Source organism: Quercus suber, unplaced genomic scaffold (assembly GCF_002906115.3).
Source record: "Quercus suber isolate HL8 unplaced genomic scaffold, Cork oak 2.0 scaffold_21, whole genome shotgun sequence".
NCBI classification, from domain to species: Eukaryota; Viridiplantae; Streptophyta; class Magnoliopsida; order Fagales; family Fagaceae; genus Quercus; species Quercus suber.
The window spans coordinates 1,860,134-1,880,187 of NW_027069486.1; the positions used below are offsets into that span (position 1 = coordinate 1,860,134).

A 20,054-nucleotide genomic window follows, 5' to 3' on the forward strand; every position below is an offset into this window, starting at 1 on the left:
CCACAATCAACCAAAAAACCAGAAAAAATGGATCAAAACCCACCTCCTCGCGACAGCCGCCGACCTCAACCAAAGTGCCTCGCAGCACCGGCACCTCCTCGCGATGGCTGCCGACCTCAAGCTCAACCAAAAATGGATCAAAACCCATGATCTTCTAGGCGACAGACCCGTTGGAGAACTTCGTTCATGTTGTAGGCGATGGGCTTGTTCGGCGACTTGGCTTGCTCGACCTCGTTCTCATCAGCGGAGATGGCAATCGGCGGAAGCTAGAGGAAGAAAAATGGATGAGATGAGAGAAAGGGAGAGTTGTGCGCCGAGAGAGAGAGAGAGAGGGAGCTGAGAGGCAGTTGCACAGAGAGAGAAAAAAATGATATAAACATGCTACAGTACCCGTGTATATTTACAAGGGTACTGTAGCAACTTATAAATATAAACAAGTATACACCCACTGATGTGGGTGTTTTTTTTGCTCAGATTGTGTAAAAGTGATGACTTTTACTATTTTGCACATTTATACACAACTATGCAAACACTGATGGGAATGCTCTAAGATAGAGAATCTAGCAGGTGTCCAAAATAGATACACCAGGAATGCATTACTTGCTACTGCATGTAACAAGCAGTAGCTGATAAAGCATAATAAGATCAATGGTAAACAAACGCCACAAGTTGCAGGCTCTTCTCCCTCGGTCTCTCCACTTGAAAGGTCAGCGGCATTTGGGTATGACACAAACAACACAAATAGAAATGATTGGCCCACTGTGAGAAGCCAGATTGGCTGAGAGACGAATTTAATGGGCAGAGTAACTTCTAATCTCATCTATACATGATTGGTCTCTACAAAAATTGGTTTCTTTAGATTCCAAAATCAAGTGGATTTATCCATTTCAAACTATCTTAAGAATTTAATAACATTGCAGCAAAAAATATTATTTAATACTATAAATGAAGTCTCCCTCTGAAAGAATAAGGTTTTATTATAATTTCCACATGGTTAATGTTCCATTTATTTTTGAAAAACTAAATTTCCTAGTTGTCATTCTAGAGTAGCAAATGTTCTTCATAGGAATTACAACACTTCCACACGATAGGAATAAGCAATATGCAGATATGACCATTCGCTAAACCACTATTCCAGAAGTTATTAAATTTGCAAATAATAAAACATTACAGAAGTTTACATGCCTAATACCTCTTAATACTCTACCCCTTAACAATATATTACCCAATTTACATTTTCCAGCAACTAGCACCCCGGTAATTAATCCCCACCAGAAAATGTCCAAAATGTGGAAGTATATATCAGAACAGTTCCACTTATTCCATCGATGTCCGATGATATGTTCTTGCGAATTTCTACTATAAAAGTCATGATTGCATGGACTTTTTTGGATCGAGAAGGTTTTCTTTTAGGAGGATGGGTAATGTTGTATAATTATTAAGAATTGAATTGGGCACTCTATCTGGAAATGAGAGCATTTACATATGTGAACTCTTGTGAAGTGTTGTACTCGGCCTACCCAGCTGCCATCTATCCAAAATACTTTAAAAATTAGTCACTGTTTTTTATGTCATTTGCTAGCACATTTCATCCAATTAAATTGCAAAATCAGACCATATAAATTTTTTGGTTTTCTCCCCTATTTCAAGTGATAAAATAACAATAAGTTTTTTTTAGTATGTATCTTCTATATTTAACCGAGAAATAAACCTTGTATGTCAATATGAATTAATTGTTTGTATAGTATTCCTATTATAATAACTCAAATCATGTGAAGTGACACACAATTGCTATTCACTCTCACATGGCATGAGAATTTTACTCAAAGTTATAAAACTGAATAATCACGCTTCATCGTTGCATAAATATAAATGCAAATATTTTTTTTCATCCCTAAACTATTTGAAATATAGTACTTTCTATCTCTAAACTTTAAAAACCTTTTTTTTTTTTTTTAAGACCATATAAATTTTTTGGTTTTCTCCCCTATTTCAAGTGATAAAATAACAATAAGTTTTTTTTAGTATGTATCTTCTATATTTAACCGAGAAATAAACCTTGTATGTCAATATGAATTAATTGTTTGTATAGTATTCCTATTATAATAACTCAAATCATGTGAAGTGACACACAATTGCTATTCACTCTCACATGGCATGAGAATTTTACTCAAAGTTATAAAACTGAATAATCACGCTTCATCGTTGCATAAATATAAATGCAAATATTTTTTTTCATCCCTAAACTATTTGAAATATAGTACTTTCTATCTCTAAACTTTAAAAACATTTTTTTTTTATTCCTAAGCTATTGGGAAAAGTTAAATTTGTCCCTATTATTGCCCTTAAAATTATTGAAAAAGGCTTTTTAAAAATGTTAGGGAACAAAAAAAAAAAAGAAAAAATCTTGCTAATCTTAGGTTTGAAAACAATATTTTTTTTGCTAAAAATAAAAATAAAGCACCACTCTCAACAACTATAATAAATTTTTTTAGTATATAACGTACAAAAAATTGTTTGATGCTTAAAGTAAAGTTCAATTTTGTCCCTCAACTAATAATTGTATCAATTTAGTGAATCAAAATTTTTTTTTCAATTTCTTCATTTGGTCTCATCCCCATTTAAATTTAAAATAAATTATTAAAACTGATTTGATTATGAAATTTTAACACCTTTTTCTTTTTCTTTTTTTATTTTATAAAAAGATGTTTACTAGTTTCATTAAAATTTAAAGGGATAAGATATCCAATAAAAAATTCATTTAATTTCAAAAATTAAGAAACTAAATCTATAAATCGAAACAATCAGATTGAACTCTAATTTTCATTGTTCACACATCACGAGGGGATCCGTAGATTTCTTATACTTGGTGCTGCTATGCATAGAGTAATTTTTATGGTAAAAAACTATAATCCAACTACTCCATATAGCTACCTATTAGACCTTTTAAATAACAGTCAAACTAAACAGTATAAAAATGAAACATTTTTGCAAAGAAAGACACACCCATTTTTTTATCCAGGTTTATGGGCTCATTTACTGTAAAATATTTGTGTAGCCACAACGACGTCGTACCGTAAAGGAATTTTGCAATTTACCCAAAAAAGCGAAACGAAACGCGTCCTTCTCATCGAAACGAACCGAAAAGGAAAAGCAAAAATGGACGTCGCTGTGGCCCTATGGGTTTCGGCGTTTCGATAGGCTTGCTTTGCATTCGTCAAATCAAATGAAATGAAATCCATCAAAAACACATATACAAAACAAAAGAATCCCATCTCCAAAACAACAACAACAACCAAAAAAACCAACCCAACACACACAGCCAGATCCACTTCCACTTCCATCTGTGGATCTCTCTCACTCACTCTTATCTCTTTTATCCATTAATCTAAAAACAACCAATAACCCTCCTCAGCTTCTCACCCTTCTTCACTAGTCTTCAAAACCCTACCTACTACTCTCAGCTACATCGAACTCATAAATGGTTCACAATGCGTTACGATTCGAATCGTAACTCATCGGCACCACCGGTGGGATCTGTTCGCTGAGCTCGTTGCTGAATCTCCCATCCCATGGGCTCCACCCAGTCAGTGCAACAAGTCGAAGAGAGCGAAGAAGAAGAAGAAGAAGAAGAAGACGACGACGAAGAAGAAGAACAACACGAACGACATCACAATGTTGAAGCCAATAGGATACGAGAAGCACTGGACAACAATCTCGTCAAGAAGGTTCTAGAACAAGAACCCGAGATGCTTCCTTGCCACGCGTCCGCATCTCCGCTTTCTCCTCAACTGTCTTCCCTCGGGACGCCGCGTCTGGGCCCCTCCATCAAGGTGTGGGACCCCTACAACGTTCTGGCACCGCCTCCGCCTCTGCCGCCGCCGCCACCGCCGGGGGTTTTCTCCAGAAGCTTCTCGTCCAATGCGATCGACGATGATCGGACGGTCGTGGAGGTGTTTTTGATTAACCACGGGGAGTGCGAGCTCAATCTGAGGCCTGATTTTGTCTCCGGACGGTGCCCCGAGGCGGCATTGACGATCGCCGGGAAACGGCAAGCCAGGGCGTTGGCTGTGTTCTTGAATTCCCAACGGGTTAGGTTCAATGCTGTTTTTTCTTCGCCGTTGAATCGGGCCAGGTCAATGGCCGTTTCGGTCTGTCAGGTAATTCCAATTCTCAGTTTAGTTTTACTCTCAAATCAAAATCGCTAATAGAGGTTAGAGAATTATCGTTTTGCTTAAAACCTTGCGAAACGTGTGATATATTGTTTAAAATTCAAAGCATTATTTGAAATGTGTGATTTTTAGTTGTAGCTAGTCCATTGAAAATGATAATTCAGTTTGGATTAATATGTACTTTCTTTAATATACGGTTCAACATTCTAGTCTGCTTATTTATGATTCATCTTCTCTTTTTTGAAGTTAATATGTGGTTGAGGAAGGAGGTTTGATAATTTTTGATTGGTTAATTTTATTCATTTTAGTTGTGACTTGTTAAGTTGTTGGATATTATTAGTAAATACAAGGCACGGTGCTAGGTGGAGAGGAATGTTGAAGTAGGATTGCATGGTTGATCCAAAGAGTTTGAACAAGCCTTTGTCGAGTTTAATAGAATATGATGATATATAGGATCTATTGAACATGGTGTTTTTTAGAAGCCTGTGTGTTTTATCCATTCATCTTCCATTGAAAGAACCTGTCTAAGATTACATGCAGTGCAGCACTTGATGCACTCTAGATATTCCCATCCCCAGTAAACGCTGCTTATAACGCCACTATATCATTGGAATGGTGACCTGAAATTTTGCTTGTGGTTGCTGGTTTATGTCCTATGAGGAATAGAACTATTACTATTAGTTGTTTGGCCCTACTTGCAGGACTGGTTTAATGATATTGATCTCAATTATTAAAGGAAGCATCTGGCGATGATAAATTTATCTTTGGACCCTGTATCTCTATACATTTAATTACTGTTACATATACATTTTGGGATTGCATCAGCTGAGAAAGAAAGAGTTGTAAGAGCATAATGAGGAACTAACTCATATTCTGATAATATTAATAATTGTTTATGCTTATGAAGATTCTTATTGAAAGTATCAACTGTTCATATGCTCTCTCGCATATCATAATCTTCCAATTAAAATTATTTGAGACAATTTTTTGAATTCGTTCAAGGGCTAAAGCTGATGCTATTTATAGGTTAGAACCATGCTGAGATGTTTTAGAGTATCTCATGCCTAGTGAAACTAATTGCAGTAAAAAAAACAATGTATTACTTATTTGCTTATGATTTTGACATGATGCATCTGATAAGTATGGGTGACAAACAAGTGGTCTTGGGAGAGTCATAAACAGGTTATGTATATAATTATTCATTTTTCTGTTTTATATACATACCCACCTTCTTGCCCCATACTTAGCCTGACTTGTTTAAGATCCTCCCCCACCAAACTACCACCATTTTTCACCATTGGATCTTCTCTCTAGGGTTTCAATTGCCTATGACGTGGTCAAAAGGGTAATCTTTCTGTGATAATTGATTGTTGCGGTATTGTGAGTGAGAAAAACTGCCTGTCTATTTGTGAGAGCTGACCAACTAGTCAGAAAGGTGAGCAAGTCCCTAGGGTTCCAACGATAATAGCCTTGAGCACCTCAAAACCCCTGGTGGAGATTGGACTTGGTAAAACTTGATTGTACAACGCTTCTACAGTGGAAAGTTTGAACAATGCATGATGATTTTTTTTTTTGATCCTTAAGTTAGACACGCATTTAGTGGGACTTGAACCCAGGACTTCTTCACACTCCACCTAGCACTTACATGCATGATGAACTTTGCCACCAACAAGGGTTTTTTATACGATGCAATCAACCTGACCAAATCATAGTCATTGTATTAGCATAAATCAAGTCCATTGTCTTTGGAAATAGCACCACATGGTCTAGTTAAGCCTCCTCTGAATTAGGAATTTCACAATTTTTGGGAGACTTGGATAAGCTTTCTTCACCCCTATTCCTAACTACTACTCTCTAATAGATTTAGCATGAATGATGAGATAAACTTGAATATGTTCTGTGATGTGGAGAATGTTATAACGTCTTTGGTTAATTGCAGTTATTTGCTATCTATCCTAAATCATGAGGCATTTGCAATGTTTAAATTACAAAATTTTGCAATTAACATAGTAATTCAATACCAATTTCAACTGTCCATCCAATGTCCAAAGTAGCGTCTAATTTAACAGGTGGGTGGTAGATTACTCTTGACTTAAGGTGTTGATTACTTGATTTCATAATTTTTGTAGTTCAGGGTGTATGTCGTAAATACTCTCATAGTTTCAGGTTGATGGCTGTACTTAACCCTAAAATCTTCTCTCTACATCTTTAATTCTATTGAATAATTTGTTCGTCCACAAAAATCCTGCAGGAAATGAATTTTGCAGAGGACCAAATACAATCCTCAGATGCATTAGTGGAGATGAGTCATGGGCATTGGGAGGGCTGCCTCCGGTCAGAAATATACACACCTGAAACTGTCAGCCTCATTGACAGATTCCAGCCTGATTTCTCTGCACCATCTGGAGAATCACTTAGGCAAGTAGAATTCCGGATGGTTCAGTTTTTAAATGGGACAGTCCTTGGAATGCCTGAAAAGCTGAGATCAGATTTTCCCTCACACCACAATACCCATGCTCTGACCAACTCTAATCATGACCGAGATGGGCCTTCTGCCCCGTCAGCCCACTGGGATTTGCTTAACAGGCACCGACAAGGGCTTTCGAGGAAGAAGTCTGGTAAGAGCAGGCTGCAATATGTGACAACTGGGGATCATGAGGCTGAGGATGAGATATCCCCTCGGGATGCCAACCACCAAAGCTCCCTACAAGATTTAAGTAGCAAGACCTCCTCATCCGGTATCTCCTCTTGTATTGGTGTTTTCACTCATTCAGTGCCAATTAAGTGTCTCCTTACAGGTCTCCTTGGATGCAGCCCAATAATGTCACAAAAGATATGCATAGAAGATTCTTCAGTGACAGTGTTGCAGCATTCTTGGAAAGCAGGTTGGCAGATAAAAAGGTTGAATGATACTGCACACCTTAGGCTTCTTTAATTGGAGATTTTTACTTCAAATGGAACTTTCTAATGGTAAAATGATGTGTTAATTTCTGGCCTAATTTTTGCATTGTTATGATTTATGGATAGAACTTATATGTTGCGACTCATGTTTTCAAGTAAATTGGCATACCTTGTTGTAATCTTCAATATATTTGTTTCCAGAATCAACTCCAAAGAAAAAGGAATTGATGGTGGAGTAGAATCTTGTATTGAGTGATTCTTTTTATATGTAGCATTTACGAAGAGTTGTTATTATAGATTGAAACATTATGTAGTTTCCTGCATTGGGAGAAAAAAAATGTTGTTTCAGAATTTAAGAACTTTGATGAACTTCTATTTCTTTCTAATTAATGCAAATACTGCTGTAGCTATTTTTTGGGCATGCGGCTTATATTATTTTTTGGTTGAACAATTTCAGTAATTGCAAACTCCAAATTGAGGACAATAGGCTTCTGATATGTGCATGTATATATCACCCTAACCGTGCCTGAAGCTCTAAACAACATATGAAGTTTAAGGTTCTGATTAGGGCCACTTATTTTGTTGAAACTGAAATTTTTTTTGCTAAAAGTACTGTAGATAAAGTTAAAAGTTAGTTGAAATAATATAGTTAGATTCATGAATAGTACCAAAAAATGCAGTAGGTTAGTGTGCGTTTGACTTTAACTTAAAAAGTCAGTTTATTTTACTATTTAACTTATTTTTGCTATTATTTATGGGTTTCACTGCACTTTTTGGTATTATTTATGAGTTTTACTGTACTATTTCAACTAATTTTTAACTTTATTTACAGTATTTTCAGCAAAAAATTTTTAATTTTAGCAAAATAAGTGAATCTTAAACAGACCCAAGCATGTCTAATGTGAAGAATTTAGAACCTATTTGCAATCGTATGTTTAAATAACAGTTTTTAATTTTTTTGAAAATATGCGTGGGTGTAAAAATGTGAAAAATTAGTGTAATATTGATTAAAAAGGGAAAACAGGTATTTAAACAAATTTATCAAACACCCCATAATCCATGGCACTGTTTCAGACAATACTACTCTGACTGTTAGATTTTAGCCGAGTCCACTTTCAGTCAAGCTGGTAAGATAATCTGCAGGTCAGCTCGGACATGAGCGTTTGGGATTCTCAGGGCCTTAGAATCTTGTTATTTGTTAAGACTCTGGTTTCTAGTTTTTGTTAAGAATCAGAAATTAACAGTAAACATCCATGATCCACCATCCCATTTTAAAGGGTATCCACTATCTCAACCTTTTCAAGTATAATTGCTGAAAACTAAAGTGGACAAAAGACCCTATTCTTGTCGCTTTGTGGGTGCTAGAAGAGCTATCCTAGATTCTTTTAGGTGAAGGTTTTTACAAAAGTGGCCTTGTAAATAGCTAGGTCACATGGGCTAAGGTAGTTGGCTGAAACATGCGGACCCCTTGGAGTAAAATTCCAAATCTAGATCATGTGAAAAAACCACTATTTTGTGCAGCATGATCCCCTGCATTGATTTATTCCTCCTTTCAAGTTTAAGGACACCGCTTGTGTAACGTGGACACTTTGAGATTCAGACATGTGTCTAAATTTTAACATGTCCAATGCACTAATGCAATTGGGCACAAGTTTAACCCATTTAAAAATTAAAACACAAAGGATTCAATTTGTCCTACATATAAAACCATATGAAAATCAGGCAAAAGTAAAACTATAGGTTACAATAAATAAAGTATAAAAACTTAAAAGACAGCATGAAATTAAACATGCCACTATCAATCCCGTGACACCCACCAAATAAACAATCGCAGAGACAGAGAACACTACCCCTTATCCCTATCATTTTACCTACATTCTTATCACTAAATCTATCTCCCAATTCAGCTAACTTTCTCAGCTATCCATGGCTACACTCACAAAGTCCTGTGCTGCTTTGTTTATGGTCATCTGCTTTGCTATTTTGCATGCTCCAAGTTCAACTAGTGAGCCTACAATTTCAGATTCACCGGCTGTTTCACCATATGTAACACCACCCAATATGTCCTCATTTTTCCATTCCCCAAGTGCCCAACGGCCTCTAAGTTCTGCAGCTGCTCCTCATTTGAAGGCAATTACACCAGTGCCAAGCTCAGGCGAGTTTGTGGGAAGGAGCTCCTCCAATTCAGCAAGGTTGGACAATGGCATCACCATTTTTGGTGTTGGACTTGTTTGTTTGTTTGTGACAACACTATTGTCCGTTGCCTAAGCATATAATTTATGTATTTTGAGTGAGAAAAAGCTAGCTTGCTTCTTTTTTACTTGTTCTTGCAGTAATTGGGGTTTATTTGGATGGGTTTTACTAGTTATAAATTCAGATATCCAAATATATATAATGTCAATACCGCTCTTCAAATCTGATTTCAGGTCATGTATAGTTTGTATGGAAAAAAATAAAGATTATATGCATTGGATGGCTATCCCTTTTTTAATCATTATTGGATGGCTGGATCTCTTTATGTCTTTTTTTGTTTATTGATCGAAATACTCCATTAGGATTGCGTCTGCTGTTGAATTTGGATAGCTATTTTAGGTCCCATTCCATCCAGTTTTGTTGAGGCAATTATTACTTGTTTATCATCAACTGATCTAGCTCCTGAAATATATATATATATATATATGACAATCTACTAATTAAGCAAAAAGAATTATATAACATTTTTTATCATTCCTTTCGTTGGAAATATTGCATAAAAATAATTTACTTTTGTGATTATGTAAACAAGAACAACAAACAAATTCTATAAATAAGAATAACAACAAATTGTATAAAATATGACAACAAACTGAAAATAAATGTATAGTTAAATATAGTCACAGAGAATGATCTATTCAAATCTAATTAAGGCTATTGTTTGACGCTATCCTTAAGACAAATTTCACCATTTGAATCTCTTGAACGTCTATCTCCCAGGATTTCAATAACACACAAAAGATGTATAGCAATCTCACATACTGGATTTATATAGACTAATCATTGCAAATCTGATCACAATTGGTGTTTAACATTACCTCCTTAAGATAGAGCCCAGTCGTGCCCAAGCCCAGCCCAAATTGGTGCAAGCGGCACACGGGTGGTAGAAGGCCCATTTGGGGAAGACCTCCCCCTTCTTCTAAAAGAGGCATTATGCTTCTTTGTTAGTTGTTGCCACTAGCCATGTACATGTAGAAAACAAAAAAAAACAAAAAAAACAAAATGCCTGAACTAATAAATTTGGTGCATTGTTGATTCTAGTTAGCCTATACAGCAAAAACATGACTATCACGAAGGATATGTTGTCCCAAACTAGGGTGGTAAAAGGCTGGCAATCTCCGTGAGGGTGATGATCATATAAGGAGAAAAGTTTTAAGGGATTAGAATGACCTGAATGTCAAGAGATTCTTCCAAATCATAGAAGTGTTTACACCATTTCATGAAAAGTTACAACATTAGGAAGAGTTGTGTCTCTCTTAAGTGTTACAACCCTTTACTAAAAACAATGCAACCATACAGTAAAATGAATTAACCATCTTTTCATGGGTGGAATAAAATACATGAAGATGCATTGTGTTATGATATGATCACCATTATTTACTTATATCTCCCACTTAGAACACACCATAATGCACAAATGGTTTGTTGCACTTATTGATTACCATGGTTTCAATATTTGCCCGTGTCAACTCTCGTATATGATAAAACATAGATCAATGTCAATGACTGACCTGCCTATACATGTACACACTTTGTCACCCCCAAAACTAGCCACATGCTTAGTGTTTTTTCCTTCCTTTTTTCTTCCTTTCGGTATCTAAAATTTCATGAACTAAAAGAATGTTATCTGTGATGTTTCTACCTTGAATGAAAGCATTTTGAAAGGGTGTTATGAGCATGTCCATGAGGGGTTTCAACCTATTGACTAGAATTTTAGAAATGATTTTGTAAATGACATTAAACAAGCTGATATGTTTAAAATGAGAAACATCATCAGGAAAATGAACTTTTGGTATTAGAGGAAGGAAGGTTTGGTTAAGGGATTTGAGAAGAGAACCTGAGTGCAAGAAAGCTTGTGTAGAACTGATGATGTTCTGTCTCACAATGCTCTAGAAATTTTGGTAGAAAAAAGCAGGTATCCCATCTAGACCAGGAGCTTTATGGGGCCCCAATTGGTGAACTGCCCACTCAATTTTAGCATCTGTCACAGGTCTTTCAAGCTCTTACTTTTGATGTTGGTCAATCTTAGGAATTGGGAGAGAAGCTAATTCCTCCATAAGCTAAGGTAGGGACTTAGTATCATTTTCCTTGAATTGATCCTTGAAATGATCTAAAAGCATACTCTCAATTTCAGATAGATCTTTAGTTAGATTGCCATCAGCTTTTCTGAGTTGTAAAATTTTGTTTCAAGCCCTTCTTTGTTTGACCAAAGTTTGGAAATACTTGGTATTCCTGTCTCCTTGAGTGATCCAAATAGATCTAGCCTTTTGAGCCCACATAATTGCTTCTTTATCCAGGAGATATTCAAGTTCCAACCTAAGCTCCTTTTCCTGTCTAACATCCTCCACTGTGTGAATTGAGTCTTGTATTTGTTGAAGCTTGAGCTGCCTGTCCTTAGTTTACTTATCAACTTTCCCAAACACTGATTTGTTCTAGCTCATGAATTGCCTCTTTACATTTATAATTTTTTGATGCAACTTGAAGGCCTTGGAACCCACCAAGCGAGTCTTCCATGCTTCCTTAACTACCTTCCTACAATCCATGTGGGTAAGCCACATTCTCTCAAAACTAAATGGTCTTTTCCTGAAGGGTTGTTGCATTTCAAAATCTAACAGAATTGAGCCATGGTCTGACCTTAAGATAGGATGATTTTGGAGAGCATCATGCGGGTATAAGTTAATCCACTCAATAGAAGCATAAGCTTTATCTAGTCTTTCCATGACAAAGGCTTCATTTTCCCTACTATTCATCCATATATACTTTTGACCTTTTGCTGCAAGTTCACACAGCTCTAACTCAAACAAGGTCTGATAAAACAAATTAGCCCCCTCAATCTTCCTATTGTGAAATGAAAATTTATCCCCCTGACTTAGGTCTTGATTGAAATCTCCTATGCATAACTAGCTTTTATGAGCTATATTCCTAAGTTGTTTCAATTCACTCCACCCTTCAACCCTCTTATCATGCTCTAGATGACCATAAACAAAAGTGAGTGATAGGGGGTTACCTCCACTTTTGCATGGAGATTTGCATGGACCAGGTGCTTGGAACTATATTGTATATCCAAATTCCAATCCTGCAACCAACCTAACAATAAACCTCCACTGAAACCTTCTCTAGGGTACTCCCAACTATTCCAAAAGCCACATCTTTGCAAAATTGCCTCACCCTTATCTTTGGCAAGGCAAGTCTCCATTAAGAAAATAATATTTGGCTTATATTCCTGAGCCTTTTTTTGGCATTGTAGAATTGCAAAGGGAGTGCCCAGCCCTCTATAATTCCAGCTCATAATCCTCATTATGACTGGGGAGGCTGTTGAAGGCCAGCCTCCCAGTTCCCTAAATTTGACTTGGTTTCTACATCTTCATTCTTAAAACTTGCTGCAATTCGAGGATCTTCTTTTTCAAAAATTCCACACAAAAGTCTTTGTTTAATATTCCTCCCTAGTTTCCCAAACTCTTTTCTGATATGTTTCCTTGAACTGCCTTTTGTGATGTTGACTTCAGAAGTTGTAATCCAATGTTCCTTACACCAAAGTGTAGTGGTTTGGGTGTTGGGGCTAAGATCTTGAGGGTGAATGGATGGGCCTAGCCCAAGAGTGAGGAGTTCAAATGGGCTCAACTCTCCAACATTAGATTCAAGTGAATTAGATTAGGCAACATCAGTTGGGTCAGCATGCAAATTAGATTGAGGGAGCTTAACTTGGGAATTAACATTCAGGGGGTCGGATAATCTTGGCCCATTACTTGAATCACCCAATTCAAACCTAAACCGGCCTCTATCCACCCTTTGGACAAGTGACTCTATAAAAGAATCTAGGGATTCAGGTATACAACCCTTAGCCCATCCTTGGTCATGCAGAATTTCTGGTCTATCATCATTCAACTATCAAGGTTGAACATTATGGCAGTGGTGTCACTATTAGTATCAGAGGTTTCAAATTAAGGGCGGGTGCTTTGTCCATTTGTGATAAAAGGGTCCATTGCCTTCTATCCAGGCCCATTTCAAATTTGAATCAGCAATGGGTCTCCAAGAATGACTCATAGTAAAAGCAATGTTATTTGTGGTATTAGAAAAAGGCGGTGGTTGTGAAGGTGAATTAGTGGAGCCTATAGGGTGGAAGGTCTCATCATAGTGGTAGTGTGAAGGTATGGAAATGGTTAAGGCCAGAGAGTTAACAAGGGTTGGGGGGGTAGAAAGGTTGATAGGGTTTCCTTGAGGAGCAGTAGAGATTGAAGTAATTTCAGAGGGAGAAAGGGCAAGGGTACAGGAGAAGTCACAGAGATGGGGTCAGATGGGAAAGGATTTAGAAGTGGGGGAGTAGCAGGGTTAAGGTTAAGCATATTAATGGCTAAGTGTATGGAAGAGGAGTTGATACGAGGGATGGGGTTTGTTAAAGGCGGGAATGCATGTTGGGAGTGTTCTGTACTAGGAGTGCTTAGGTCGGGATAAACTGGAGGATGTGTTTGGTGGTTTGCATGTACAAAAGGGTGATGAGTAAAACCAAAACATACTTGAGTGGTCCATCTTCTCCAACGATTATGGGAAGCCCTTAGGTTGGAGAATAGGGGTTGAAGAGCATTAAATCTAAATTGAACTTGTTGGAGATCCTGGATCCTCAAACGTTGTCTATAGAGCATCGATTCTATATCATCCATGCAATGAGTACATTGCCCACGGGTGTGTCCAATAAGCCCACATCTAGTACATAATTTATGAATCCTCTCATACCTGCACTGAATCCAAACCTTGGAGCCATCATCTAGCCTAAGCATGAAACCAGAGAGCATAGGAAGCCATGGGTCAATTCGAACCTTAATGTGCATGAAGTGTATGTTTCTAGGAATCCTATCTTCCCAATCAACTCTTTCCAAAATACCCATCATATTACCCATCTTTTCAGCTAACTTAGGGTACTGGTATTCTAACGGTAAGCCATGCAACTGGACCCAAATAGAGATGTAGTTAAGTTGAAGGTGGCTAAGAACTAAATTAGGTCTCCATCTTTCCATTACTAGGAATGCACCATCCACAACCTAAGGCCCCTCATTGCAAATATGGAGTAGATCATCTAGATACTCAAAGTGAATCATATAGAAGTAAGACTCTCGTCCTACCACCGATACTGTTCCTCAGATACGCCATGTAGAAGAGATAATGTGTTGTAGGTGATGCATTAAGAATTTCCTGTAATATAAAATAAAGCCTATAGCGCAGGAGCTCCAAAAGTCTCTCTATATGGTAACTTCCTCAGGATCAGGCATGACAAGAGGACCATGGCGTGCAAAAGGTGTCTCATCTTCATTAGTGGAAAACAGGTCTGACTCCAGTTCTTCCTCAAACAACTCACCACTTGTATCGGAGTCACGACTGTATATCCAGCCAAATTCTTTGGCCTCTATAAAGTTGTTCATGGTGGGCAGATCAACTGGAAAAGGTTGCATGCAATAGCAAAACAGAGACTTGCTGCAGCAAATAAGAAAAAGGGGACCACTGGAGAAAAGGTAAGAAAGGAAGATTTGTGAAAGTGACAAAGCAAGAAAACAAAAGGGATGTAATGAGAAGAAGACAAAAGGGGGTTGAAGTTGAAAGTATGTTTGTTTAGAAGTTTAGTTTGAGAAGTTAACAAAAGAAAATGTGTGGACAAGGTTGACAAGAGGAGTTAGCTGACTTGCTTCAAACATGCAAAGGTTAGAAAAACAGAGGAAAGAAATAGTGGGAAGAAATGATGAAAATCGTGCAGAAATAAAGAGTGACATAAATAGAAAAGATGGCTACACCTAAAAAGAGAAGACAAGGATGAAAAACCGATATGAAATAAAGGGAGGTTGACAACTTATCAGAGTTGAAAGAACGCCGGCGCGGGATAAGCTCTCAAAAGAGAGAAAAATCAAGAAGTTTTCTTATGTTTGATGAGTAAGGCCTATGACAGGGTCAATTGGAATTTCCTCAAAGCTGTTTTACTCTCCATGAATTTTGGCACTACTTAGGTTAACTGGATTATGGAGTGTGTGTCCACTATCCAATACTCCTTACTTGTTAATGGAAGCCCATCAAAACCTTTTCACCCTTTTAGAGGTCTTAGATAGGGTGACCTTATCTCCCCTTACCTATTCCTTTTCTGTGCCAATATACTCTCCTTAGCCCTAACCAGAGAAGAGAACCAAAAAAACCTTAAAGGTGTCAAGATAGGGAGGAATGGTCTCTCTTTCACTCACATCCTATTTGCTAATGATTCATTCCTTTTCTTCCAAAATGACAATAAATCCCTTATTGCTCTCAAAAAATCAATCCTGTGGTACTGTTCCTTATCTGGACAATCCATAAGCTTTAATAAGTCTGAGCTGTTTAGCTCTCCTAATATTGATTCGGGTACACAAGATTCCCTTACCTCATCTCTTCAAGTTAAACTTGTCCAAGATCCTAGCAAGTACTTAGGGATTAATTTTAAGCTTAGGGGGAATAGAATTTCTGACTTCCAAGACATTATAGATAAAGTTCAAGGAAAACTTCAGGGCTGGAAGGCAAATCTGTTGTCCCAAGCTGGTATATGTACTTTGATCTCCTCTGTTCTTCAATCCATGCCTCTATATTCCTTTACTTATTTTAAAATTCTTAAGGCTGTTTGTAACAAACTAGATGCTATTACAAGATCCTTTTTATGGGGTCATAAGCCTGGTGTCAAAAAACTACACTTGTGAATTGGGACACACTTTGTCAACCAAAAAATAGGGAGGATTAGGCCTTAGGAAATTCAATCTTGTTAACAAAGCCTTACTTGCTAAATAGTATTGGAGAATTCAAAGATACCCTAATTCCTTGATGGCCAAGACTTTTAAAGCTAAATATTTCTCTAATTCTAATCTGCAGAGCTATATTCCTAAACCTCACCACTCTTGGATTTGGAGGAACATTGCTACCGCCCCTCACCCTGCCTTACACCAAGGTCATTGGTTTATTGGAAAAGGTCTTCATATACCCTTTACCTATCCTGATTGGTTCCACTGCCCTAAACAAATCTTAATTGATAATAATCTTCTTAATGGCACTGTGGCTGACCTTACTGACCCTATCTCCAAATCTTGGAAATAGGAGTTGGTCAAAAAGCTTTACCCTTATCCCATGTGTATGGAAATCCTCCACTTTCCATTGCCTAAGACTGATAATATCAGAGATGAACTGTTATGGAGACACTCTTCTTATAGGGATTATAAAGTTAAGAAGGCTCACCATTTACTACAACACATTGACCAAACCTCTGCAATATCTTCTGTGAGACCTTTTAATATCCCTCCTTATGTCTGGAAGCTTATTTGGAAAGTAAAATTGCCTATGAAAATCCTTAGTTTCATCTGGAAGCTTCTACATGATAGCATTCCTATATTTGCAATCCTAACCAGAAGGTGAATTAAAACACCCACCAAATGCCTCTTATGTGATGACAATGATGAAACCATTAACCATCTATTCCTTACATGCCCTTTTGCCAGAGCTGTTTGGCTTGGTTCCGCCTTGGGTATTAGAACCTCTGACTTGGCAAATGTCTCTTTCAGGGATTGGATCACTAGTCTTATTACTACTTCCTATCCTCTAGAGCAAAACAGGATGCTTTTCCTTCAAGCATGCTTCACTATCCTGTGGTCCCTGTGGAACCACAGAAATATGGTCCTACATCAAGGAAAAACACCTAACCCTATGGAAGTGGTTCTAACTTCCCAATCTCTCTTGTGGAGGTACCAAGCCGCTTTCTAGAATAGCCAATCTCTAGCAATAAGCCATTTTAGCAACCTTATCAGAAATTTCCAAACCAACGGTGGCAAATCATTATAAAGGTAGTAGCTCATAAAAATAGAAGATCAAGAAGGAGTGGATATGTGTTTGAAGCAAAGAGCATGGAGGGTGGAGTTCTATTTACAGGTGGAGTTAGCCAAGGAAGAAAAAAACCTTATTTAGTACTTCTGGATGCAATGGGTGAAGCAATTTTCAAGGCAAAGGAGCTTGGTTTCAACAAAATCATCATCCTCAGTAATAGCAAAAGATTTGAATAGATCTACAATGGAGCAAAGAATCCAACATAGCAGGGAGCTTACTTTCATCACAGATCTAAACCATCTACATCAACAGGGGCTGATCGCTCTTTGTTTTTGTGTGCCTAGACTTGTTCTATCTCGTGTATTAGACTTAGCCTACATTACTACTTGTATCCCTGTCCACCAATGTAGGCTTAACCCCACCTCCTGATGATACAAGTGACTTTTTAGACTTTCCTTTGTTTGGTTTTTGGTTTTCCGTGTTTATTCTAGCTGGACTTTGTACTCTTTCCTTTTGTTTAATGAATGTTTATTTGGTATCAAAAAAAAAAAAAAAAAAAGTTTCCAAATCACTATCAAACCATTTTTTGATGATAATTTGACATTTTAGCGTAGAATCCTATCTCCTAAAAGCATGAAATGTATGCACCACCCGGACTCCTTTTTAAAGGGGCAGACTTTAAAATGAGATAATAGAATAGAATAGAATTAACAAAAAAGAGGAAACCTCTTGAAAGGGCTTGGATTTGTGCTAAAACACACAAGCTTGTTTAAATCCCAAATTTTAAATTACAGCTAGATTGCTTTTACTCTTACTGAATCAAAATGCAGAACAAGAGTAAATGTGCGCAATAAACCGATAACTACTCTAGTGCATAACATGAACAACAAACAATAAATGTAAAGCACAAGAGTAAAGGAAGAGAGATGCAAATGCAAGATAATACCAAGACGTGTTATTGAAGAGGAAACCGAAGAACTTGACGAAAAACCTCTTCACGACCCTCCAAATCGAAATCGATATACTAGTGAATAAGTTGGAGTACACGAATAACAAATGACCCTCCAACCTAGTCTACCTAATGTACTTGAGCCTTCCTAACTCTTGCTACCAACAGAATTCTCAGAATCTTGTCTTCACTAACTATCTGAATCCCGCAATACGCACGATTGCATCTGTCAAGTCTCAGCGGCTTTTTTTGGCAAATCCCCAAAACTTCTCAAGCTCCAAAACACTCTCTACACTCTGAATAGGTGTGGGTTGTATTTGGGTACAAATCTCCTCTCAAGATATGATTATAGGAGAGGGAAGGAGAAGAGACTACAATGATTTTTCACTAAGGATGAGTAGCTCTCTCTCTAAAAGATGGGCGTGTTGTATTGTAGAAAACCTATCTAGGGTTTTTCTCTCTAAATATAGCCTCTTTTATTTTTGTGGATAATAAGGGTATATATAGTATGGGTAAAGGGTAAGAAAGTTACACTTAAAATCCTCAAGGCAGAGAGTTTTGCGGGTACCTCGCGAGATGGCCTGTCTCGCGAAGTACTCACGAAATGCAGCCTAACACTTGACTCTTTAGCTTCTAGCATATGCTTCTCACGTGCCCTTTTCGCGGGAACCTTTCTCGCAAACTTCTTGCAAGCTAGTCGTGAAACTGCACTAATCTTCATTTCATGCTCGATTCTTTACCAACTTAATACTAAACTCAATACAATAAAATCCCACAAAATACAAAGAACAAAATTAAAGTAATTACAATATTTTTTGTTATGGAATAAAGCTAATATAAAACATAGTTGTAAATCACAACTTTACACCTCTCAACAGTGTTTGGTAGAGGTTTCTCTTTTAAAAGAGAACAGATGCCCCCAACTAGCAAGGTTACCTTTAGTTAGTGTGCTTTCAACAATGCTTATAGAATATAAACATCCAGAGCATTGGTTAGGCATGCGAAAAATGCTGGACATGTTGCTATCTCAGTTTGAGCTCCCAAACTTTAGATCCTAGACTTTCTTCTTCTTCTTTTTTAACATGATGATTGGGCATCTTTGACATATTTTAGTTTCCCATTTCATTCCTTCTTGCATGTCAATGACATCCCTCAAGTGATCCAGACAGAAATTATTTCTTGACAGACTCATTGCAGCTATTCATCTAACAAATATGCACCTTGCAGAAAGATCAAGGAACAAGGAGACCCAACCAAGCCTACCCCCCACATCTTATGTAAACCAGCTCCATTTTAATTGAGTGTAGGTTTGGTAAAGAACTTTTTGTTTTTTGTCTTAATTTCTTTTCTATCAAAATTAGCTTTTTGTCACACATTCAGTATAAAAACTATATATATATTTTTCATATTTAATAAATAAGCTACCGAACAAACTTTTTTGCTAGGTACCAAAAAAGTGACAAGAAGAAAAATTGTCCTAAAAATAAAAGATGCGAAAATAATTAGGAGCATACAAAATTAAATTCCACATATATATATATATATATATATATATTAAAGAGTGTATAAGATATTTCATTTGGAACAACAGATCTAGTCACACTACAACATGGTAATATACAAAAACATTATTGCAATAGGAGGGGAAGCAATTTATAAAAGAAATGACTAAGAATCTTGTAACTCAAATGTTATAAAGATAATTAATTTGAATATCTCTACTTATTGTTAAAAGTACAAATAAAAATCATTGAACTGAAATCTATTTATTTGTACAAAAGTATTGCAGCTGAATTGTCATCTTTTATGCATAAAGTTCTTAGAAGTTTAAAAGAAAAATGATTCGAACGGTGGAACTAACAGCATGGTTATTTCTCAAAAAAATAAAATAAAATAAAATCCATTTGTCTGATTTCAACGACACAAAATCAACACGATCCAATAACTCCAGTATGTTTGGTTGGAGA

The 20,054-nt window shown here is 36.9% G+C and overlaps 1 protein-coding gene across 1 annotated transcript; it reads left to right on the forward strand.

Moving 5' to 3' along the window:
• The first annotated feature begins 3,214 nt into the window (after nt 1–3,214).
• LOC112009022 (uncharacterized) lies at nt 3,215–7,442 on the forward strand. The gene is made up of 2 exons (XM_024041372.2): nt 3,215–4,160; nt 6,424–7,442. The coding sequence occupies exons 1-2, from the start codon at nt 3,573–3,575 to the stop codon at nt 7,105–7,107; spliced, it is 1,272 nt and encodes a 423-aa protein (XP_023897140.1). The 5' UTR covers nt 3,215–3,572; the 3' UTR covers nt 7,108–7,442.
• The last annotated feature ends 12,612 nt before the right edge of the window (nt 7,443–20,054 follow it).